Genomic DNA, 25,847 nt, shown 5'->3' on the forward strand with positions numbered 1-25,847 from the left:
CTTCCTTTCACTAAACTACCTTTTATTTTCAGAGTATAAGGGGTTAATACAATAAAGCACCAAATAAGTAAATGTTACTCCAAAAATACATAGTCTTGAATTCAGCAATCTTGCAAAAGCAGTTAGCTCACCACCTAGGAAAGCCGCCAAAACAGTACATTATATACAGTTTCCATATGACATCAGACCAAGCAAATCCGAGCAAGTTGCAAATGTGACAGAGCTCTCTTGTCAATTCGGTGAGATTACCTTCAGCAATCAAAGGACACAAAACCTGCAGGAAGAAGTGAGACACAGAGTACCATGCAAAGATGAACACTATACCCAAAAGCAAGGGAATCAAACAAAGTCTGACTGTGTAGATGACACAAAGACCAGCTCACAGGTAACAAGAATAATCCAGAAGGAACCAGCCCAGAGTCCTGATCTGTCCCATTACTCAAAAACAGCGTACAGAACTTAAGTTGAAAACTAAACCCTGGAGTCTTAAATGCACTTTTTATGGCCAATGGAGAACTGTCACCTGGTAAGGCAGTGTCTCCAGATCTGCAAATTGATTTTTAATCCTCAGACCCACCTCTTTCTCATCTCTTCATGAAAAGCATCGGAAGTTCAGAACTGGTATTTCATCCTAAGGCAAATTTTTGAAGTCTGGAAAGACGTCTCAGGATGGAAAATTTTTTTTTTTGCTCCATTTGATGGAGAAACTAATGATGGGAAGAAACAGGCACCAGGTTTTTACTGCAAACTCTACCCTAGTCCTTGAAGAAATGAGCTACTTTTCAGTCCCATCCACCTGCCCCTGTGGCTTGAAAGTGTACTGGCATTATGCTTTCTAACAAAGTTGAGTGGTAGTCTACAGGAGAGCAAATAATTGCCCACTCCAAGATTTGTAAATAGGCTAGTTCAGAAAAGGCTGCAAACACACCAGTTATCAAGTAGCCAGTAAACTAATTCAAGACTGAGACAGATTGCTGCTGTGTAAAATTAAACATTATTATGCTTTTTTTTTGGCTGAAATTAGTTACAGAGCGCAGAGCAGAGGCACGTTAATAACTCCGTTCCAGTGTATATCAAACTGGCATCAGAGAGGATTCTAGCAAAAACAGAAGAAATCTTAAGCTCTGCCTATAAAAGCTGCAAAGCCTTTCCTGACTGTTCATCTGAACTGTTCTCCATCCTCTGCCCAGGTAAAGTGATGCTGCATGTCCCCCTTTTTACCTCTAGAAAGCTTTTTCTAAAGCTGAACCCAGGCCCACCTCACTGCAATCTAGGACTGAGGTGTTTTAGCCATCCTGGAGTGGATGTGGAGAAGAATTTATTTCCTCCCTGTCTGCCTCTGCCTTTCACATACTTGGGGAGTGCTCCTGCATTTCTCCCTGTTCACCTCTTCTCCAGACTTTTTCTCTGCTCTGATCTACAGCAGCAAGGAGTCTTAGCTGGCGTTCAGGAGCTGGTAACACTGCCACACACTGAAAATGTAGGCAACAGCAAGAAGGAAGGGCTGGCACAGGCAGAGATAATAATATGTATTATGCTGAATTTTATGTCAGGAGCAGAAGGCTCTTTATTACATGATTTTCTTCTTTACAGCTCCCAACAGAGGAGCAAATGCATATATTAGACTGTAAACCTCTACAATGCAATCTATGTAAATCACAAATATAAAGCCATGAAATGTTCCCTCTTGGTGATCCAACAACAGCATCATCAGCACTGTCAAAGCCAAGGGGGAACCATTATTGCCTTTGCTGGCATGTCTTCACTAGCAGAGATAACAGAAAGGACTTCTCCTTTGCTTGGGTTGCACCCCCCAACTCAGCCTAGACAGCCACTGCTGGCTAAGGGACCAGCAGCTCATTTTGTTGCAGAGATGCTAGCATGAAAGCTGATCCACAGGGGCTGTGTAAACAAAGCCCTACAAAGTCATCCCAAAAAGTTCCTCTGTTGTCTCCTTCTGGAAGTACCTGGGAGCTGGAGGCTGAGCTAAACGCTGGAGAGCAGGAACCCTTCTCTAATTCTCATATAATGGCTACTCAGTGGTTACTGCTTGGAAATTTCCCTTGTGGTCATGAGAAACTGAAAGGGATTCAGTGAAAAGGATTTTCTGAGGACAGGACGTAGCTAGTGGAAGGGACTAGGTGTCTCTCTAGGCACAGCCATTCCCAATATAAGGAGACTTACTCAAGAAATTTTAGAAGATGAACAAAGTGCCAAGACAAGTGTTACCCTGGACTTTAGGGAGAATCAAGCCATGACAAAATGGGTTTAGTGGTCCCGGAGGACTTGCCTTTCTTCCTAGCTGGGGTTTTGCACCAGAAATGAGTTCCCGGCTCCTAACCTGTACACAAAGCTGCCCAGTACTGCTGCGTCAACACCACCATGGAGCAGCAGCTGGTGGAGTTTGTCACTGTGCCACTGGCTTGCCCTCTGAGGTGGCTGGTCATCATAACCCCCTCTTGAATTTTGGGGGAACCCTAAACTGTCCTTCAGCCCATTTCTTGCCCATTTTCCCACCTGAGGCTTGAAAGGAGGTGTGTAGGAGGCAAAACAGAGGTACATACACCATTGCATGGGAATGCTTGCAATCTAGGACGCAGGTGGCATTTTTCCAGCGTTGGGGATGTTTGTGCCTCTTGCAGCACCCGCAGGGAAACTGCCCACAGACAGCTCTTCGTTTCACGCTCGCCTTTGAGGAAGCAGATTCCCTTGCTGTGAAAGATGTTGTCTGAAGATGTTTCACTAGAGGAAAACTAGCTTGTGAACCAATCAGGAGCCCTCGCTGCTGAAATGATCAGTGGCACATAATTTCATGTTAAGAGGCATTTGCCTCCTGAGGGCCGTGTTAATGGAGTCCGACTGGGTGTTGATTTGGTTATCCTTCGCTGCTAGGTATACAGATATCATTTTCCACAGGCAGGTGGGCTGCATGTTAATGATCCTTCCTCGCAGGGGCTCTGAGGCAGCGAGCTCTCACAGAGATCCCTGCCACAGGCTGCTAATCAGAGAAGTCAGGGCATCCCCGTGGGGGAGGCTCGGTGGAAGGGCGGCTGTCCCAGTCACTCGTGCTACAGAGGGAAGGCTTAGCCCATGTCCCCATGCTGCTGAGGCCACAGCAAAAGTGATCCTGGGAGCTGAAGAGTGAACTCGTCAAGTGTCCTGAGAGCAGAATAGATGCAGATCATCAGAGATGTATTAGACTTTCTCGTGTTGTCCTCTGAATAATGATTTCCAGTGGGTTCTCATGACATTAGAGAAAACACGTGGCCAGAAAACACGAGTTGAAAAGGTAACTATCCAAATGGTCATGCTGGCATTTGCTAATGCAAAGCTGTATTGCCAGCTCCTGCAAAAATGCTCTCAGGACAGCAGCCAGAGGACCTAGGCTTGCGGTCAGTAGCGACAGCAGAGATGTCAGAACAGCAGTAATGAATGAGTAAGGAGAGGCAGGGAGTATGACTGGCTTGTGTGTGATTTCAGCTCTTAACTGAGAGGCACTGGTGCAATGTACCTGCTGAATAAATTCACCACTCACCTGTACTGCATTCAGGAGCCCCAGATGTGAGTTGGTATGCCACAACCCTGTAGCCCTGAAGGATGGTCCCTGCCCCACAGAAAGGCAGTCATTTGACATGCGTCCCTCAGCCTTGTCTCAGGGGCGTCAGGGTCCAATTATGCCAGGTTCTGTACAAAGGTGGGATAACAGGCCCTTTCTCCTCCGCCAGATTTTGTTTCAAGGCCTAACTGTGATACTCTGGATTTCCAGCAGATTGCCTTTCTTTCTAGCAGCCGTATTTTTGACTGTTCAACGTGAGGAGTTTCCAGTCACAGATGCCCCCCATCAGGGATGCTCTAGGGCTTTATTGTTCCCAGTGAGTTCAACCAGCGGTTCATGAAAATCATGAAAAGTAATCTGAAAAGCTCTGAAAGCTCTGAAAAAGTAATCCACTAAATCTAAAAGGAAGTCACCAAAAGTGACATATGACAAAGCATTTGTGGGAAGTGATGTAAGCAAGAAGAAATAGGGGGGTTATGGGTAGGGGTGGAAACAAGCTCTTCCCCTGTGGAAAGACTCTTTCAGCCCAGAAAGGTGAGATGTGTTTCAGCCTCATTTGACACCACATGGTGCTGACTTCATTCGCATTGACTTCATGGTCCCTGGTCTCAGACCCAGGGTGATATACACAAATGACTAAAGAATATCTTGGTACTCCCCATTCTTTAAGAGAACATTGTGTCTGTCTCTAACGTGGTTTTCTTGTTTACCATTCTAAATAACAAGCCTGTGGTGGCAGACAGATGGGCAAGATGAACTTAAAGGTCTTTGCCATGCCTAATGTCTATGATTTTATGAGTCATTTCAGTCAGAAAAAGAGGAGATGAAATGTTTGAATGGAGCTAAAAAGACATGACATCATGGTTCTGTTTCCTTTCTTTGGAATTAGTAATGAACTGAATTATGCTCAGCCACTTATCATTAACAAAAAATCTTTAACTTGCTTTCTCCAAAATACGTTTCCCCTCTCTCGTAAATCAATTCACCAGAGAAGAGCAAGAGGCTTTCTCTTGTATACGCAAAACAGAACAATTTGGTCTTTGAGCAAGTAATAGAATTTCAGGCATCAGAAACAAATCAGCAACGTCTCGGCCATGCGTACATCCAAACAGCAACTAAAATACTTAACTGCAGCCTTTAGCAGCACTTTTCGTTCTGGCTGGTTAGTTGAACATCCTGTCCTGCTGGGCTGGCTAAAATGCCCTGGTGAGATCCTCTTGGCAGGGCTATTTATGCCTTTCAGAGTACTGCTCTCACTAGCTTACTTCATTTTAAGGTGAGAAGTCAGGATTTTCCTCAGCAGACTTTATGGCACAGTGAAACTCACGGTGACACACAATTTCACATGAAGTGGTATTCACCCACAAAGGGGCCTGAGCTGGTTCAAGGACTCCACATCATTCACGAGCCTTTCATGGGTGGGGGCTCACCCCCCTCCCAGCATGTACCTCTCCTTTCCCCACTGCCTTGGAGCTCAGGAGCCCTTCCTCCCAGCACAAGCCGCTCCCTCCTGACACCTCCTAACCTCAGCCCTGCTCCAGGTCTTTGCTGCAGAAAAGAAGGATCACAACCTGCCAAGAGTGACAGAAGGAGGAGCATTGCCCATCTTCTGTTTCTCCCACGCTCTGACACTGGTTGAAGCACTGCCTGGTTACAAGGAGGGGTTTGAGACAAAGACACAGCAGCAGACGATGGCAGCCAGCTATGAGCTGCAGTTTCATCTGTAAATGCTTGCTGTGACAGTACAGGGATATTGGAGTATAACTCACCTCCTCTTGAAAGCCTACCCCTTCACTTCTGACAGCTCAGTGACCCTTGAGACTTTACGTGAGGAGAGAGAAGATGGAGTCTCCCTGTGCAAGCACAGGCTGCATTGGTTGACTTGCCCCTTTTACAGTGATTAAAATGCTGGCAATGAGGAAAGAACTTCCCAGCTCATGTCAAGGTTGCTGCTTTGATTTTTCCTCTGCTTGTCTCCCAAAACAGACTCCATGGTTCCGCTATGCACACGGTGCAGAAAATAAATAAAAACAGTTACCATATATAACACAATATTTGCTTCTGCAGCTGCAGGGCTGTAAAACCAACCTCAGAGATGTCATACCTAAACATTACATTTGACCTGGGCTTCTTGTCTTCCCTACATTGCCAGAGCTTCCTAATCACAATGGACAGAAATCCTTCCCCCACACATGGCCAGATTTTCCTTTTTCTCCTTAGAGAAGCCTCTCTTTGTCCTTGCTGCTTTGCACCACTCACACCAATGCCCTTCACACCCTTCCAGTGCTGTCCCTCGTCCATTAGTTGTTGCACAGCCTGACCCCATCTCCTCCATGTTTTCTACCACAAACTTCTCCACTCAAGCTAAAAGAACAATTTGTTTTCAGGTGTTCACAAGCACAGGCTGCAAGTAAAAAGCAGACACCAGACACCAAACTCTGCAAGGCATCATCTTAACCTACCTCCATGACCAAGTATGAGGATATGCTAAAATGGCAATATAGCAAGCAGGTCTCCTGTTCAAAGGAGTAGATGGTCATTTGCTCCTGCTGCTGAATAACTCTTCTGAACTATTCATGGCCAAGTAGGTTTCAGGTCTTATGACATGTGTTGTCTTGCAAAAGCCCAGACATTACAACTCACCTTATCTGTACCCCCTGCACACAGGAATGAATGACTTCCCAAATCAGTGATCCATGTCTCCAGGACCCCTCATGCTCCAAATACCATTTCTCCAGTCTCTGCAAAGGTAGAAGGGTAGGCACCTGTTGTCAGGGCTTTGAGTGGAGCAATGGGCTCTACCGTCGGGTGCTGTGGGACTGCTCCCTGTGATGATGGGAACACTGCCCTGCCTTACTGTCACCCCTGGCTCCCTGTTCCCTTTGCCTTGGGGGGGTGGCCCTGATCTTGCTGCTCCCTGATGCCTCTGAGCAATGGAGATCACTGAGAAACTATTTTCATGGGATGAATGAAAATTTGTGGAGAGAAAAGGTATTATATAGCCTACCAAAGTTTTATCCTCAGATTTACCTATGTTGTGGCATCAATCTGAGGTTATTCTCAGTATTGACATTACTATAATTCCCTGCTCCACCTGGTCACCCTAAAATGGAAGCTCTGGGATCCCTAACCTGGATGCCTGCGAAAGACCTGAACTAGACAGCATTTCCATCTCTGTTCAGCAAAAGAAGTACCAGGCAGGGTATCTAGTCACCACCATTTGTAGTAGCACCACTGCCTTCAATCTCCCAGTTCTTCCCTGATTAATGATGCAGTCATACAGTGCAAAAGCGGTTGTTCCCAGCAACCCATGCAGTGGTACAGAGCCACGTCCCTGCAGGAGCTGGGAAAGCACGCATCCTCCTGACTGTTACAATAAATGTCCCCAGACTGGACAACCTAATAGGGATAAGCAGCTCACATATTTGCCAGGGTTTACAAATGGTGGCATTTCTACATTTTACCCTTGATCCTGAACATAGCAATTGCTAGGAAGAATGATCCTACTTGCTTTGCTAACAGATGCAAGCACATACGGTGAAGACTCCAGGATGGTGAGGTATAGGCTGGTAGATTAAAAGAGAAGCTGAACATACTGGAAGGGTGATTTAATGCCGACAATACCGTCACCACCCTGTGCTCATACTGGAGATAGCAGATGATGCACATTCTGCCAAAGAGATTTCACAGAGGTTGTGATTTTCCTTTGCACAGAGCTATGACAGCAATCTCTCAGCTTAATTAGCAATTGCCGAAATATGTCACACTTGGTAGGAGGTAAATTACTTTGGCCTTATCAAATCATTTTCAAACATGCTGTTTCCTTTGTGGTCACAAAAACATTACAACCTCAAATCCACAAGGGAGCTGTTACAGAAGGGGGAAAAAAGTTTTTGTGATAATAGCAGGGCTGTGTAACAAAACAGTGAATGCAGGGAAACAGGAATCTCTGTTCCAGGTTTCACTGTGACATTGCTCACTGTGAGATTGTTCAGGTCTGGCTGACTTCCCAAAATGAGTGGAAGCAGCTATTTCTCCCAAATCATGTTACGGCAAACAGCAAGTCAACATCATAATCTTCACAAATATCCTATTTCAAAACCAAAATAGAACCCTTCCAGCTCCAACTGGAGCTGCAAGTCTGATCTGCAATGTTGAGAGAAGTTCAGATTCCCACCACTTGACCCTTTTTTTCCTAAAGACATCCTGAATTTATAGGCTTCATGCCAAACAATGGCATCTTTAACATCTAAAGCTAGAAACCTCAGATATGACTCTGATGCCTGCATTGGCAAGCTTGGCCTATACAGAGGAGACGGCTGTTTCTCTTCCTTCCCACTGTTCACCCCCTTGGCTTTTTTAAGAACTAGCTTGGACTTTTGGTTGTTGCACTCCCACGAAGGACCTGTTTGAATGCCTTGATTGCCTTTGCTGTGTGGAAACCTTCCTGAATCTCTGCTGAGCACCACACCACTGACTGACTCTTTCCTCCCTCTTTTCTAGGGGGCCCTCTCTGATGTGCCAGGTGACCAGAGAGAACAAAAATCTCTCATTTTCAGTGGGTTTGCTTTCAACACTTTTTGCCTATGAAGTGGCTAATGAACACAAGGTTGCTTTTTCAATGGTGATGAATAACTCAGCAGCTTGAATCCCACTGGCTTCCAAGGTGATCTGTGTTCCTGTGCTTCTCCGGGGTTTAAAGATAAGCAGGAAGGTCCCTGGCACCAAATGACAGGCGCTGGTCTCAGCACTGCAAGCGGCACACTTCCATCAACGTGCCCTGCCATACCTGCTCCTCACAGGGCTTCTCAGCTCCACAGGGCTGGTCTGCTCATTTCCCCTGAGAAACACATCATCCTGTATGCAACACATCATGAAAAGCAGATTTATTTCCCCTCCGACACAGCCACACTCCAGCATCCCCATTTCAGCTCTTCCAGCACTGTCATTTATATGGTTCCCACCCATCACCCCAGCAGCATTCAGGACAGCACAAGAGGAAAGTAAGTTCAACCTAGAGATTGGCAGTGGTGTAACTGCACCCAGCAGGACACTGTTTTCTCTTTCAAGCTAATTGTAGCAGAGCATGCCAGTATATTTGTGCTTCCTGCAGGACAGATTACTCCCTTCTACACATTCTCTTATATCTGGGAAGATCTTTTCTGGTATAAAGGACATGGATACTAAGCCTGCATTACAGGCATGGGCTGCCTGAAGTATGCTGCTTTAATTAAAACACCATAACTTCTGCTTGTAATTAATCCCTAATGGGTTTTGAAGATTAAATCGTTCATTTATCCTGGGCCACGGTAAATGGGAAATTTCCAATTCAAAGAGCGCTGGACCCAAGGGGCAGAGAGAGCAACAGCAAAGTGTCCAGAGCCTGACTGCAAGGATAGCAACAGAGGGAAAGCGAGGCTGTACCATGGTCAGAGTGTCTTAGTCACGGCCCCCTTCCAACGTCATCCTGTAGATGCCCCTCCTTTTGTCCTCTGCAAATGAAGAGGAAGCAAGACTCAGGCTGACCCCTTTTTGAAGCAAAGATGTACCACAAACTACCTCCATGCCAAATCTAGCAGAGGCACAGGCAGCCTTCAAATGTACCTACTGCTGCTTTAGGTACTACTGACAGATAGAAGAAACGCAACTGAAACCTGTGCCATTATTAAATGCACTAGAGGTCAAATCCCCATATAAATTCAGGAGAGTACAGGTCCTTCCAAGAGCGAGCAAGTGCTGTTATTGCAGTATTCCTACCACAGCTTGTTCCTGCTACCAGGAGGAGCAGTGTCGCCTCTCAGCATATTGGGAAGACTGCTTGATGAGGTAAGGGACCTCCAGTAATAATGAACATTGAAGAAATTCACTGGTTTTACTCAGCTCCCTTTTCTTGAATACTGGAAGTGGTCATCTGACCAAGCATGGGGTGTCCTGGGTACCCAGTGGTTATGGATGCAAGGCATCCTAGAGAAAGGCATCATCCCCAGAGAGCTGCATCATCAGGAGATGCAGGGACATTCTTATAAACTTTCCAAGATGAAGGCCTTTCTGCTCCTGAGACCCTGTTTCCCCCAATGAAGGGGAGCCACTGTTAAGCCCCATTTAGACATAGTGTGCATGAAGCAAGGGCTGAGTTGGGTCTGATGTTCACACAGGAATACAGGAACCCTGAACTGAGAGACTCATGCTATGCCACAATGAAAAGTTGCTCCTTGAACTTACCTTGAATTTTGCTTAAATGTCACTTCATTCTTCTCAGTTTTCAACATTTCTGCTAAGTAACTTTAAGAAATGTACAGACAACATAAACCTCCACTTGCAGTTCATGAGGAGAAAACAGACAAATAACTTTACCAATTCCTCAGGCTGAATCCAACGCCCTGAAACACTTTGAGATGCCTTGCTATTAATAAAGAAATGAAGGGGAACTAATGCTGCTCATTTCTTTTCCAGCCAGAGTGCATACATGCACTGGAAACCTCTGTGATGATCTATTTTCCAATCAGCAGATATATAAAGTCTGTATTATGGTTTTGTTGTTATTATACAACACAGAAGTTACTAGAAATGGGGGAGCAAGTCATAAGGTATCACTTCTGTGACACAATTAGAATCAGAATATCTGAAGGCTTGAAACCAGGTTGACAGGGGGAAAAAGGCTAAAATGTTGACAGAACAAAGTGAGATATGGAAGAATAAAAGTCAATGCCTGTGTGATTTAAATATTCATTATCATTATGGGAATACTGAAAGCCCCAGGAAACACAGTTCACCACAACTTAGGAACAGCCACTGAATGTCACAGGACAAGGTGGTCTTCACCAGGAAAGAAGGAAAGCTTTCAAATATAAGTCAAACATCCTGAAGACACATCAGATGATCATAAAATCATAGAATCATAGAATCGTCAAGGTTGGAAAAGACCCTTAAGATCATCGAGTCCAACCGTCAACCTATCACTGCCAATTCCATCTATACCATGTCTTCAAGCACCACATCTATCTGTTCTTTAAATACCTCCAGGGATGGAGACTCAACCACTTCCCTGGGCAGCCTGTTCCAACGCTTGACCACCCTCTCGGTGAAGAAGTTTTTCCTAATGTCTAACCTAAACCTCCCCTGGCGCAGCTTGAGGCCGTTTCCTCTCGTTCTATCACTCGTTACTAGGGAGAAGAGACCGACCCCCACCTCACTACAGCCTCCTTTCAGGTAGTTGTAGAGAGCAATAAGGTCTCCCCTCAGCCTCCTCTTCTCCAGGCTAAACAACCCCAGCTCCCTCAGCCGCTCCTCATAAGACTTGTGCTCCAGACCCTTCACCAGCTTCGTTGCCCTCCTCTGGACACGCTCCAGCACCTCAATGTCCTTCTTGGAGTGAGGGGCCCAAAACTGAACACAATACTCGAGGTGCGGCCTCACCAGTGCCGAGTACAGGGGCACTATCACCTCCCTGGTCCTGCTGGCCACACTATTCTTGATACAGGCCAGGATGCCATTGGCCCTCTTGTCCACCTGGGCACATTGCTGGCTCACGTTCAGGCGGCTGTCAACCAACACCCCCAGGTCCTTTTCCACCAGACAGCTCTCCAGCCACTCTTCCCCCAGCCTGTAGCATTGAATGGAGTTGTTGTGACCCAAGTCCAGGACCTGGCACTTAGCCTTGTTGAGTCTCATGCAGTTGGCCCCAGCCCAACGATCCAGCCTGTCCAGGTCCCTCTGCAGGGCCTTCCTACCCTCCAGGAGATCGACATTTCCGCCCAACTTGGTGTCATCTGCAAACTTACTGAGGGTGCACTCAATCCCCTCATCCACGTCATCAATGAAGATATTGAACAGGACTGGCCCCAATACTGAGCCCTGGGGAACACCACTCGTGACCGGCTGCCAACTGGATTTGGCTCCATTCACCACCACTCTCTGGGCTCGGCTGTCCAGCCAGTTTTTAACCCAGTGCAGAGTGCACCCATCCAAGCTGTGAGCAGCCAGCTTCTCCAGGAGAATGCTGTGGGAGACAGTGTCAAAGGCCTTACTAAAGTGCAAGTAGACAACATCCACAGCCTTCCCCTCATCCACTAAGTGGGTCACCTCGTCATAGAAGGAGACCAGGTTAGTGAAGCAGGATCTCCCTTTCATAAACCCATGCTGGCTGGGCCTGATCCCTCGGTTGTCCCGCACTTGCTGCATAATAGCACTCAAGATGACCTGCTCCATGACCTTCCCCGGCACCGAGGTCAGGCTGACAGGCCTGTAGTTCCCAGGATCCTGCTTCCGACCCTTCTTGTAGAGGGGCGTCATGTTTGCTAGCTTCCAGTCATCCGGAACCTCCCCAGATTCTCAGGGTGAGTCCAGCTTAAGCTGAGCCAACCTGTCACAGCTGTGGTTCAAACTGAGACTAGGTGGATGCACTGAAACTTTAGCAAAGACAATCTGGACAGTCTTTGGACCAATGCCGTGGCAAGGTCCCATAAGGTCACTGAAGTTATTGCTTTACAATAGCTTCTGTGTAAGTGCAAGCTCCTAATTAATTGCTTAATTAGTTGTAGTCTGTAGAAACCTGCTTAGAACAATGCCATCTGTATGACAAGGTCAAGGAACGAGGACACATTCAGCACAATTACTGAGTGTGGTGTCTTGAATGAAATCCAGAAATCTCAGTCTGGGACAGTTGCTATTTAAATTAGTTCAAAGGCCCATGTGTCTCTGGACACCAAATCTCATTTCCTGGGTTATCAGACCTGGGAGGATTTGGAAGTTACTCTGTCTGCCATTATCATCCCAAGGACCACCTTCAGCTTTTGTAGCATGTCCTTGCCATAGTGAAGGGAAGTGCTGGGAGCAGCTACTAGGCTCTGAACCATGGACAGGGAATTCTCCACCAACTTTTGGTACCCATTGTAAAGAGAGGACATGATTCCTTCCAGAGATCCCCCATCAGATGACTGAGAAACAAAAAGTCCAAATCCCAGCCAGAGGTGTCTCCCTGAACAGACCTGGGAAGAGAGGATTTGGTCTTTCCTGCTCCCGTCACATTTCTACACCTCTTGCTAGAGACAGGGACAGTAGCTGTAAGGAGAGGTCACTCATGGTGATACACCTCATGATGCTGGGATGGACACTAACATCCATTGGCCATCTTTCTTTGGGACTGGGACCTGGGAATTCTTGGTAACAGCTGCTTTGAATTGCATCCTTTCTCCTGGACTTCATGATGGCAAAGTAGTCACTCCAAGGAGGGCAGGATGAGGAAAGTGGTTGAGCAGGGATTGCCAATTCCATCTCTCCAGCTCAATGCTGTGACCTCTCTTTTTTTATCCCTGGCCTCCCTCACCCTCTTGGAGGAAGCTGAGTTCCTCTGTGAACATGCATGGACTTGCATTCACCCAAGCAATCATGACTCTTTCACACTTCTTGGAAATAATAAAAGAAATGCCAAGATGTGGAAATGTCATTCATAGCTCATTGCTCATCATGCCCCATAATGAGTGTATTTTAATACTAAACTGGCACGGGGGAAGGGATAAGAAAGATTTTTCACAATATGAAAAAGTTGGTGGTTTTTCCCTCAAGCACATAAAATACTACATTAGTTTTATTACCAACAGTACATTAAGATCATGTGCCTTGATAGGTGCATTTTAATGTCCTGCCTACCTCTGTGGATACAGCTGGAGGCAAAGCATCCAGTAAATGTTATTGTTTAGATTAGGAAACAGTGTTTGGGAACAATGCAATAATATTAGATAATTAACTAATCTTTCACTTCTTAGAGAAAGATTTCAACCATTTTAGGCACAAATGAAACAAGGGCTGGAAACAGGGTACCACAGAGACTGGTAAGAGGTAGGGTAAAGACTGTCACAGATCGAGGGCAGAGCTACTGAAGGAGGCGCGTACCTGTGTATCTGTATGCCCCTGGCAGTCTGAATTTCTAGTGGCTGCCTCAGGGAAGCTGTTACTGCTGGGCTCAATATTTTGTCCAGAGTCACGGGAACAAAGTGCAATCTCTCCATCTACTTTAATGGGAAAGGTTTATTTTCTGTTGGTCTTGTTCGCTCTCAAGTTATTTGGCTGGCACGGAGCTTAACTTTACAGAGGTCCACCTGGACACTGCCACTGTCTTTTACTGTGCTGCCTTCCAGGGTCCCATGATATGACTTCTTTATATGTTTTAGTTTTCACTTGAAGAAACCCTTGCACTCAGTGGGAAAGTCTATAGGCTCACTGCTGGGACAGCCATAGCAGCCATTTGCCCTGGAGGAAAACCTCAGGACATAACCACCAGGGAGGTGCACGCTGCTCAGGCACAACAGTTGAAAACGGAGAGACTTCTCCCTTCCTATCTCAGTTATTGTATCAGTTTATACAACAGCTGTGTTCCTTTCCCAGGTTCTGCCTTGCAGGGGGTCCTGAGACTCATCTATTGTAATACAACGCATAATCCAGTATTTATTTTAGGCTGAAGAGCATAGTCATTACTCGTGAAAATGCAGTGTACAGTTTTAGATACAAACTGCACAGCTGCAGGTAGGTCCTAGTCCCTTCTTTTTCAGCTGGTTCTTGTAGTTCATCACAAGATAAAGATTTTTACTTTAAAGTTTACTTTTAAAGTTAAATAAAGTTTTTACTTTATTTCTTTTCTGCTGCTGGGAAGTCAGTCAATTCAATGAGGAGTTACAATTGTCTGGCCCACATCTTTGGGTGTCGAGATCACTATATTCAAGTCTTCACTTCAAAGTGTTTTTCTGCAGCCCATTTGAAAGAGATATGTAGATTGGAATCAGAAGTGATCAATTCACTTTGCTGTGCATCCAAACAAAGCAGTAATTCAGTAGCCCTCACCAGAACAGCTGCTGAGAGATAGCAAGCTGTATATTCAAGATTAGAATATAGCCTTGGGTCTCTGGTACATGATGTTGATCTCTGAGAAGAAGGAAAAAAATACCTGAGTATTCTGCAGACCGATAAAAGGTTAACCTTAAGTCTTTGCTGTCGAAAACATCCATTCTTTTACTGCTGCATACATTAAACTTCAGATATGCGTGCCCCCTTTCATGTGTTTTTGTTTTGGAAAAGGGTGCTGTCACAGCGTGAGACGAAAGAAAGGTCTATTATATAAACAGCCCTCAAAGAACTACTCTAGACACACACTCTGTTCTCCTTGCACAGAAGAATTCAAGAGGGATCATTTACCACCTTGGATGTGAGGAGCTTCATCTTGTCACCAGGCTTCTGAAGCAGTCACTGAAGCAGTATCCAAAGCTTTTTGGCTTTTCTGGCAACCGAAGCAGACATTGGGATGGCCAGAATGGGGGGACCATGTTCTATTCCCAGATCTGCAATGGGTCTCTTCTTTTCTCATGCCTCTTTCAGCAGGGCAACCTACTAGAGAGGTGCAAAATCATGTGCCCTGTTTCTGCCATTGGACTGGGAGCCTGCTCCTTCTGTGTCCTTTCCTGGAATATAATCCGTCCTGGACACTCTGCCTTTGCAGATGTGAAAAATCAAGTATTTAGCTGGGACATGTGAGGATTACTAACAAAAGCCCCTCCATGTCCCTGCTAACAAAATGCATTTTTGCTGTCTAAGCTAAAAACACCAAAAAACCACTGCCTAAGACTAAAAATTTGTTTAAACTTAGTGAGAATTGCCTAAATGTCAGGGGGCCTGAACCCCCTGATCAATTGCTGTGGAAGATTTATTACCCTACTCTTCAGATGCCTACACCAGACAGGCCTCTGAATGATTTTGTGAACAGACAGACACACCAAGCTTAGTGGCAGGCGTGCAAGTAAGCTGTTGAAGGTGCATTATTCTGCACTGAAACAATCCTCACTGTCTTGTAAGCCTGTGAAATAATGAGCCAATAGATGAGCAACAAAAAGTAACAGCAGGATGAAAAGAGGATGCCAGGAGGGAATAATGTTTTATACCCTTGGAGCATGACTATATTGATACGTGTCTGGGCTGTGGCTGGCTCAGCATAATGTGTGAGGCATAAATGTCTGGCACAGAACTAATTCATGTACAAAGTTTGCCATTGCGCAGGATGTTCTTGCTAATAGGAGAGACCCCTCATCTCTTCAAACATTTTGAGTTGGTCTCTCTTCTGTCCCAAAACTTCCTTGTAATTAAACACCTGCATAATGAATTAAATGCTCCAGGGAATGTTATTTGCGAGCTACCTTTCCAATTATTTAAAATTAGCTTAAGGGCTAAAGCAATCAGGCCATTCATTAATCTAATCCCTTTTTGTAGCTGTAGTTCGTGACTTGGAAATGTGACCACAAGATCAAAAGGACAAAGAGGAATGAAGAGGAAATTACACAAGACACTTAAAAAGTTCCCTGGCCCAAGACCTCACCCACAGCTCACTGAAATCAGCAGCTGCTGACACACAACGCACTCTAAATGGACATTTTCTTGTGCACATAAACATCTCTCTTCTCAGGAGACATCTACCCCGAAGGGAAAAGTTGGCACGAGCAAAGTCTACCCACACTCAGACCAGTGGCTGGGAGCCAGCTCCCACCTGGAAAGCAAAGAATTAGAGGTTTTGGTAGCTAATAAACCCCACTTCAGAGCGGCTACCATGGTTTGAGGCAGACCCTGGGGAATCAAAGGGCCATGAGACATCCTCTGCCATTCCGTCCACAACTAGGCTTTCCCTCTCCTCTGAAAGGAGCAGAAGTTGCAGACCTTGAATGTACTGAACCATGTGACAAGGGATGCAAAGCAAAGGGATGTCACCCAAATGTCCCTAATAAGAGGCCAGGGACATCCGTTTTAGAGCTGCTCTTCCAAGAAGAAGAGACTCAGCACTCTCACAGAGCGACATATGTTCCTGGCTATCTCAGCAGGTAGTTTCTCTCCATATCACGGTTGAGAGCAGCAGCCATGTTATTTTATGCTGGCACAGGCTGTGCTGTTCAGTATTCACTACCATCCTCTGCCTGGCAAATCTACCATCTGCCTGATGGGAGCAACGGGAGGAGTGTGGACAGGCAGCCAGCAGCGACCTGCAGACCAGCCCTTGTGAATACAGCCTTGTCCGTGCCCTGGCCATGCACACGCTCTGCACGCCCTGTGGGCTCTGTTCACCTGGGGCATTATCCTCCGAGCGTTTGCCTTTCAGTCTGAGCCTGCACAGAGACACTTGGTGTCAAGGAAAAGCTCCAGCCCCACACAAAGCTGTCCTAGTTAGGGCAGAGATTATCATACCAACCTATTTAGTGCCCATAGCTGCAACCACCTGCCTCATGAACATGCCCACATGTGAGCCACAGTGGCAGAGAAAGCCCCTTCATGCAACCTTACATTTCATCCATTTTAACAGAGGAAATCTCTTAACCTGCCTTTCTTCAAGCAAGACCTACCTGGAGGAGTAAGCTGGCCCTACCCAAGCTATCGCATCCCATGCCATGCTCCTAAATTAACTCTGCTCATCACAGCCTCTCTCTCACTCTCAGTTTCCACATCCAACACAGCATATTTCCTGCTCCTTGATGCCCTTTATTCTTCCTCAGAAAGGCTGAGGGATCCTCAGTCTCGCTACTAGGCAGACTGGGTGCCTAAGCCCAGGTACTGGAGGGATCCACATTGCACAGATGTGTATATCTATGTGTGTGTGTATATATATAGACATATACATTCTCACTAGTGGACCTCCATCCTGCTCAGAGAGAGGAGCAGGATGAGGCTGCTGGTGCTATCCGCATTTGTTGAGTGCTCTGAGTATCTTTCTGTGATCTGTGGGGCCAGCCATGTATATATGTAAATACATGGTGTACACGGTGTGTATGTGCGCTCTGTGTGTGTGTGCCTGCTGGGAGTGCATCTTCAGCCTTGCTGCTGGTTGGACCTGTGGGCACGGAGCAGCAGCAGCTTCACCCCTCTCGGGTTGCTGGATCTGGCATGACATATTTTCCTCTAACAGACTACTGTGACTAATGAACATGCATGGTCAGCAGTTCACTGGGCTTGTGCCTGTTGCTCACGGACGGACTTGTGCTGCTCAGCTCAGAAAGACAAGTGTGAACAGCACTGCTCCCTCCCCCAGGGACAGACCCAACTCCAGGTTAGTATCAGTCATTTCTACAGACCTGCCATGGGCAGGATGCATGCAGGCAGCCCCTGCCCCAACCCCCTGAGTGGACAAGGTAGACAAGGGGTGAAAGCCATCAGCTAAAAATGATCAGCATAGGCCATGCTCCTCAGACCTAGGCTTGAGTATAGATGCAAGTCAAAGCACAAGATATGTATGTCTGAAGAGCCATATGCAAGTACAAGACAGCTGTCTTGTGGTAGCTAAAATTATGGTCTCATTTAATGATCTCGAAGTGCTTATCCTTGCAAGCACTGTTTTAACAGGAGTGCACACATATGCACTCATACAGAGAGACAGTTTGCAAGCAGAGCTGTACGAGCAGTTTGGAAGCAATGTTCACCCCACATTTCCTCATATAAAACCTTGTTTTCAATGGTTTCAATCTCTTGCCAAACTTCAGGCCTGAAATCTTAACATGCCAGTCCTCCACAGCTATTCCTGTGTTACAAATGTGGCTGGAAGAACTCAGCTCTTTCTCAAGGTGATCACTGAGGAAAAGTCCCAGAGCATATAGCTCGTCCCAGTGAGAAGCTAAGCCCTGTGACATGAGGGTCTGAGAGCCACAGGCACTTAGATGTAAAGTCACGCAAGCACGGACTGCCCCAGCATCAGTCGGGCGACCTGACCCTCTGTGTGAGTCCCTGGCTTAGTCCTTTCCTTGGTAAGACAGAGTTGGCAAAGCCAGATCTTCCACACAGAAGTGAGCGGAGAGGGGGTGATTTCCAGCAGCTGAAGAGTTGGTATGTCAAGAAATAATAAATATTAGCTAAACAGAATCTATATTCATCAACTATTAAGATTGAAACAGGCTCAGAGGAACCCATAAGTCACGGTGTCTGCCATCTACCTTGCAACTGGGACACAGCCCAGTGAGTGGTGGACCTCCCAGGGCCGGGGCTCTTGTGCAAGGACAGGGGACATACCATCAGCCCTTTCCCACCTTAGTAAGACACTGGCACAGAGTTCTGCTGGGACGATTTCTGCCACAAAAGTCCTTAGCAGCTCCATGTGAGGAGGAACTAATTTTGACTTATTTTGACTCATTCCTGACACAAGATGGGTTAATTGTCCAGAGGTTTTATTCATAACCTTTTACAGCTCAAAGACTACAAAACTTCATCAGAAGGTTGCCTGTGTGTGCCTGCACTCACATGCACACACGGAGCCAGACGAAGAACGCAGAGATTTGCTTTTTGAGTGATCAGTACAGACTGCTCAAAGCTTTGCGTGACCAACAGCAACGACAGGGCTCGTTAGCCCCAGAACACACCTGGTACCCTACATCCAAGCTGTGTGACCCCCAGCAACAGCCCACCTTCAACTCAGGGATTGCGTGATTTGGTATCCTGGTCCAAGACACCAAAAAAAGGACTTTTTCATGTTATAGTTAAGGAGGTTAAAGCTCATCTTACTTTGACAGTCAGCTCTTTTGTACAAGTGCTGCTTAGTCCAAGAAAAGATGCAGTGCTGAAAAATCAACAGCCTCTCTTGAAAATGCAAAAGCCCGCTGTCTGCTTTGCTAGCATTGCTTCAGCAATGCTGACCAGCACGTCCTGCAAGTATACAGCTTGGCCTGTTACTGCATCTATAACAAGTAAAGAAAAATACCCCAGGTTCTTGTTTTTGCCTGGGCCTTTTCATCTCAGATACAAGGGGATGCAGCATCACCAGTACAAACACACGCTCATGGCTGTGGATGTCAACTTCTTTATAATCTATTATATTCTGTTTTCTGATGGAGAAAAGTAGGGCAGAGAGGAAAAAAAGCCAGGGTGGGCTGGTAGAGCATGGAAAGGTCTTACCAGCACCGCCAGCCAGTTTGGTGGAGTGTGGCATGTCACACTGCTGTCCTGTCTCATGGTTTTCCCCAATGGGGACTATAAGCCACATTTCTAACAAATAAACAACAGATAACACCTGGCTGTTATTTCCCTGTCCTTTTCAGCAGTGGCTAGATGTCAAAATCTGATGCAGAAAAGCAAAGAAAGTGAAACGCATTCATGTGTGCTGAGCATCTAATCTCTGGTCTCCGATAAAGGTTAAGTTCATACTGTCTTCTCCCTCCCAGTGGGGACACAAACATTATTTCTTTCGTCTCCCCGGTGACCACTGAAACATGTCAAAATACAGTTTTTTCAAAGCCTCTATCTCTGAAAACTGGATAGAAAGTAACCAAATGGTTCAGAAGTTATCCTGAAGAAAGAAAAGTGATTGCTTTGCCTGATCACGTATACCTCGTGTCCATATGAAAACCGGAGAAAATCCTTTTACCCAGTGCGCAGTCCCTACTTTTCTTTAAAGACAATCCGAGCGATGATATTTGGAGCTGTGCTCACTCAAGCAATCCATGGGCTGGGGAAATAATTACAGAGCCGTACATCCCTCTATCACCGTGTGAAGGAGGTAATTACAGCGCGGAGTAAGCGCAGCAGATGGGAAGCGATTGCTCTCATGTGCTTGGATTGCAGTCTGCTGCTTGGCAGGTCTCATGTGCTGCCAGGGAGGAAAGCAGGTTTGGAGCTTGAGCACCTAAGCATACTGAGAAGTGTCCCGTGGGATTCCTTGGGTGTATGTCCACACCAGCCTGACACAGCTCCACGGAGGTTGCACGGAAGCTGGACAGAGGTGTTGTACATACTCTTGTTTCTGTCTGGCCTGGTTGGCATCTCTTGGATGCTTTGGTGGGGACCTACTGGGGGTGAAGGGCTCCACATCACCACCCACATCCCACAAGAGAGCAGGTACAAAGTGAAGCTCATTCACACCAGCACAGACTTAGGTCTCTGATAATGAATTTCTTTTTACAGGAGGGAAAGAAATGTGTGCCAAGGTATTACTCTCTCTCCTAAAATATAAACGCAGGGAGAAAATGAGGATTCAGACAAAAAGGCCTTGCAGGATTATCAACCCTCACCAAGCAGAAATCCTGACAGGCCCTGATATATCGTCTGACAGGTTTAATGGTAAACTTGACAAGACAAAAAGATTTTTTTTTTAACTTCTTTCTCTGACTTACAAAGCTTCAGACTTGCCTACAATCTACAAAGCTAAAAACTTCTGTAAAAAATGAAAACTGAGGTACCTGCATGACTCCAGAGGGTGGAGAATTATGAAAAAATAAACATAATGAGTTTTTTTTGATCAGACTCTGTTTGTGGTGGAGAGTTTTATGGTGAAAGGTGTGTGACATTTATATTTTCCTCTGCAAAGGCTTCCCTGCAAACTGCACAAAATCCCCTCTGACTGAGCCCTTCAGACTCAGCTATAAGGTTTTAGGAAAGCAGCTAATCCAAAAAATGGCAAACATAAAAACTCATATGTCCCATTTGTAGAAAAGTGGAAAATTAACCGATAAACACTGTCTACTGTTAAAAATCAGAGTACTCAGAGACGTTATCCCTCCTGAGAGGTTACCCTAAAGCAGTGGCCTCTGGAGAGGTCACCTGAATGGCTCATGTGCGCAAAGTCCCTGTAGCTTAGCTGTGACAGCTCAGGCGAGAGGGGAACCTGGACACCACTTAGCGTGACACCAGTGAGATCAGGACACCTTGTGCCTGTGAGGCAATGGGAGTCACATCCCGATCTCACGGTCCGAAGAAGCAAGCATGATGGAAGACGGGATATGTGGAAAGAAAATGGCCTGGTCCTGACAGCGATTTACTGGTCGCTGAGAGAGAGAGCAGTACCGGGCAGCCACAAGCAGTGGGTGTAAGTCTCTTGTGAGAAGGAAAACACAGATCAAAACAGAAGCAAGAAAAAATGAGCAAGGATACAACATAGTGATGGCCTCAGGCTCTCTGTTTTACTGAGAGAAGATGAAAAGCAGCAACTTTCAGTGTTGCTTGGGATAGGAAGATCACCAGGCAATGCCCTACTCGTGAAAATTGGATATCCCAATCGAAAGGAACTGCTTTTGCTTTCACAGAGTGCATTTCTGAATCCACTGCTCCTCCCTGCTGGCTCAGCTAAACCTGATGCACATCTTTGTTTTCACCATGCAGGCAGACCCTGCACAGCTGCATCATTTGGTACAGACGGCCTGCAAGAAGCCCTAAGTCAGCAGCATGTTGGCAAGAGTCTTGGTGGAAAAACTAGAAGTCCCACACAGAGCAGAAATAGTCCCTGCAAGGAAGCACATTGCTTTTATGGAGCACAGGGAAAAATAATCTTTCTATTTGTAAAGAGCATCTCTGAAACCTTACAACACTGATCCTTGTATAATTATTTTGCACCATGACATAGACACATACAGCATAAATGTACTGCCAGGGACTGCAGGAATAAACTGAGAGCACCTGTCCCTTTGGACTGAGCTGCACTGCAAATATATCACCTGCAAATCAGGCCTTCATCTGTAAATGCATTGCACACCTAAAGGAGACCAGGTTTTTAAAAAAAGTTCACCACAAGTGCTAAATTCTGGCGCAAAGAATCCATCCGCCACCTCTGAAGTTCCTACGTGTTACAATTTTTTCCCAGACTGAGCCTTGTTAGTAGAAATGCCCAAGAGACTTTTGAAAACATGACATTTTCAAGAGCTCAAGCAACTGCAAAAAAAAGTTTGAATGCAAGTGCCAAGTTTTGATCTTTAGTTATAGTTCTGACTTTTGATAAAGGACAGGGAATGTTAGACTACCCTTTTGTATTAACAAGAGATCTCAAAAGTTATTCAGGAGTTTAAGTTAAAAGACCTATATAAATAGAAATCACGTGCTAATAGGACATAATGTTTTTCTACCTCACATATAAAATATAATTCTGAATGGTTTCTGCTCCAAAGTATGAGTCAATACAGCTGTCGGTATTAGCTTAGGCAGGTGCAGGATTTTGGTGGTTTATACCACCTATTTTAGACAGTTCTCAGCCATAGAAGGTTTTGGCCTTAATTTGAGCTCAATTTTTTCACTGGAAAATGCCAATTTGTTGGACGTGGGGTTTTGCAGAAGTGCCAGTTTCAGTGAAGGCTGGTGGTTTCTCAGGACCATAATGGACCTGCTGGATGGGAAGGCAGGCAGCAAAGGTACCTGCCTGGGAACTCGGGGAGCAGACAGACTGACGTGCCTGTGCTGGACTGGGATGCACAGGGACTTGAACATCTTTCTGCAAGAGATTTGGGAAAGGAGTTCTCAGCTGATTCAGCTGTTGGAGAGAGCTAAGAGGAGAGCTGTGAGGAAAGGAGCGTGCACAGGTGATGTTATTATCACCATTCTTTAGTGGGAAGAGAAGAAAAAATTTCTATTTCCAATACAAAAACAAAAAGCAGAAGTCAAAACTCTTCAGAAATACAGTCCTTCCTCCAGCTGGATTTAGCTACAGCTTGCCTTGGTGAATCCAAGAGGTCAATTAGCAAAGATTAATTTGCTGCCTCTCAACCTAATAAAAGCAAAGCACCTGCCTGACCTTTCTTGCTGGCAGCTCCTAGTTTTAGGCAGTCACATTCAGCAGTTCCCCATCGTTATGCTAAACCAAACCTACACCCAAGCTTCCATTTTCCAGGACCTAAATCCTTCAGCAAAATATCATCATCTTTCGCTGCCTTCGTGTGAACTCTTCCACCTTCCTTATGCTCCTGTTGAGGTAGTAGGGTCTTACGGATTCAAGCTGGCTCCTGGGATCAGTTCACAGCTATTGTGGATGCGCTGTCCTTCGTACACTGGCTCTCAGCACACATTTAGTTTCTCAGCCTTACTGCTTTTTAATACTTATGTTGTTTATTTTGCATTTATTGGACTGTGCTGTACTTTCATTGCTTAGATAAAACTAGCTAGCAATCCTCAGGCCTCCTGAAGGAACACTACTGCAGGAAATTAATGAATGCACTATTTTCCCCAGCACAGAACAAACACACTGCTAATAGAGACAAACTCTCGACCCTTCCTCAGCTGCAGCATTGGTGAAAAATCCTGCCCAGTCCATGCATGTGAAGAGACGTGGCCATTGAAACTGCCGACGAATACCTCCGCCTGAAGGACCAAACGGCAGGATATTAAAGCATGTGCAGACCCCACCTGACACTTTACTTTTTGCTGTCACCATCATCAGGCAAATCCCTTGACCCAAACTTGAGAAATCAATAGCACTCAAACAAGGAATTTTCCACTGGACAAACTTTAATTGTCTCAGAGGCTTCAAGTTCAATGACAGACACTTCATTTAAAGCAAAAAATAGTAGTGCTGTATCTCTTTCTTTGATATTGAAGAGTAGGATTCTTCAGATCTGAAGTGCCTGCTCTGGCTTGACAAATACCCAGTGATGGTAGACATTTAGAGCAGGCAGATTAGACAGACAGGTGAGAGGGTGAATGATTTTGGTGCTGTGGAGTACAGACTGTAGTTTGCAATAGGCATTGCTACCACCAGCAGATAGATTATAAGCGAAGGTTTCCTTGAAGTCATTGATGAGACTTCCAGTGTGACTCCTTTTCTGTCACGTTACATTATCTGCCATGCTGGGAAACTCAATAATTACTCTGTAGGCACTTACAAAGACATACTTGTCGAAACAAATGATGGGGCATGAGGTGATTGTTAGGCACAGGCTGGAAACCAGCAAGCCTGTCTCATGAAGGAAACAAACCAGAACACCGTCACTTCTCTGGTAAAAAATATTTCCATATTAAAATTGGACAAGAAGAACAGACTGAGCAATTTTTCAGGGGGAAAGGAAACGGTTCTTGGAAAGCAAATTCACTTCTGCAGAACAGAAATTATTTTTCTGCTCCTGGAAGGGTATTACCTGGTTTGCTTTTCCAGATGATCAGCTTGGGAACCAATAGCTCAGTTTTACCAATGGGAAATCCAAGCGTTTGAGATAGCAAGGGTGTTTTCCACTCAAAAGTTGTGTCCACAGAAAATCTGTAGCTGGACGCTGCATAACCTGACATGGAACCTGACCATTGTCAACTAAAACCCAAAATATTTTGTAGACTCCTCCCTCAGTAAAATACCTCACAAGGCAACCACCACTATCACAGAGACACATCAAGGTGCAGAACACACTACCCTGTTTAACCAGCTTTCACTACCCTGGAGAATGTCTTGCCAACATTTGGGTCTTGGTGAACTTTCCTCGCTGGTGTGGGTTGATGGCTACTCTGTGGATGCAAAACTCTGAATTAGCAGGAGACGTTTTAACATTACCTCATGAGACAGGTAAAAGGCAGCAATTCCCAATGGCCAGAAGCAGCAGAGCATGGAGAACACCGTGAGGCCAAGATGATCTCTTGGTGGCATCATCAGGAAATTGTCTTCACTTTCGGTGTCACTTGAGTAATCACTCTGGAATAGCAAGGGAGAGAGAAATGTAGAGGTGCTGGTTAATGATATCATTATTTCTCCTCTGTCATGGGCCAAAGCTGTGATCATCTGCCCATAAAACTCTCCCCAGTCACACCAGGGCAATTCCTCAACATCAAGACAGGCCTCCAGCACTCATAGCAGAAGGCTTCTGGTGACCCACCCTGGAGTCTCTACCATGCAGGGGTCTCTAGACAAGGCCAGCTCTGGGGGCACTTGTACGCTATTCATCAGGGGCCATGCATCTGTTCTGCTCTGCTGTGGCTCCACAGCGACAGGACCACAGGAGTTAGCCTGCCCTCCTGCAGCATCCACACCAGCCAGTGGCATCCTTCAGAAGGACTTCAGGATTGGGACTCTGGCCATGGCACATCTCCCTCCCTGCCCTGCTGAAAGGCTCACCAGGGCACTAACCCCCTGTTTTAGCAGCACCCCAAAGGGAGGCTGAGAGACTCAAACCTTTATGTCTGCACCAAAATCGAACAGGAGAGAAAGTGGGAGCACAGCTCAGATGCAGGGTTATCTCTGCAAGTCCCAAGGTTGAGACTGCAGCTGCCCTGTCAGCACCAACACTTGGGGAAGCCACCCCAGCCAGCATCAAAGTCAGCCCTCTTTTTCTCTCCTACTGCATGTACAGCACTGGCTAGCAGGTGTCCTCCTTACAAACCCCAAGGGAATCTCCATTCCCTGACTATGTCACAGCCTCCATCACTATTGCATGAACCTGAAAGCAAGAAATGAGAAATGACAAGAGATTGAGGAAATCACTGCGGGGAGCTGAAAAGGGCACATTTTACATATTCCTCTTTCAGGAATGAAAGAAAGCGACTCTCTAGCCGGACGAACCAGGATAAACCTGAGCTGGGCTGGCACTTCAGAAACATAATGTCACAT

General features: G+C 45.9%; 1 protein-coding gene across 3 annotated transcripts in view; it reads right to left on the bottom strand.

The window, feature by feature from the left end:
- Positions 1–25,847, bottom strand: part of SYNDIG1 (synapse differentiation inducing 1) — an 85,762-nt gene that overhangs the window by 30,256 nt on the left and 29,659 nt on the right. For all 3 annotated transcript variants that reach the window (XM_087775548.1, XM_087775546.1, XM_087775547.1), the window contains exon 3: positions 24,798–24,935. In XM_087775548.1, coding sequence (XP_087631674.1) covers positions 24,798–24,935 — 138 coding nt within the window. The remainder of the gene's footprint in view (positions 1–24,797; positions 24,936–25,847) is intronic.

The sequence above is a fragment of the Nipponia nippon genome, unplaced genomic scaffold (genome assembly GCF_047370975.1).
Source record: "Nipponia nippon isolate SJK-2023a ecotype South Korea unplaced genomic scaffold, ASM4737097v1 scaffold_4, whole genome shotgun sequence".
Classification (NCBI taxonomy): Eukaryota; Metazoa; Chordata; class Aves; order Pelecaniformes; family Threskiornithidae; genus Nipponia; species Nipponia nippon.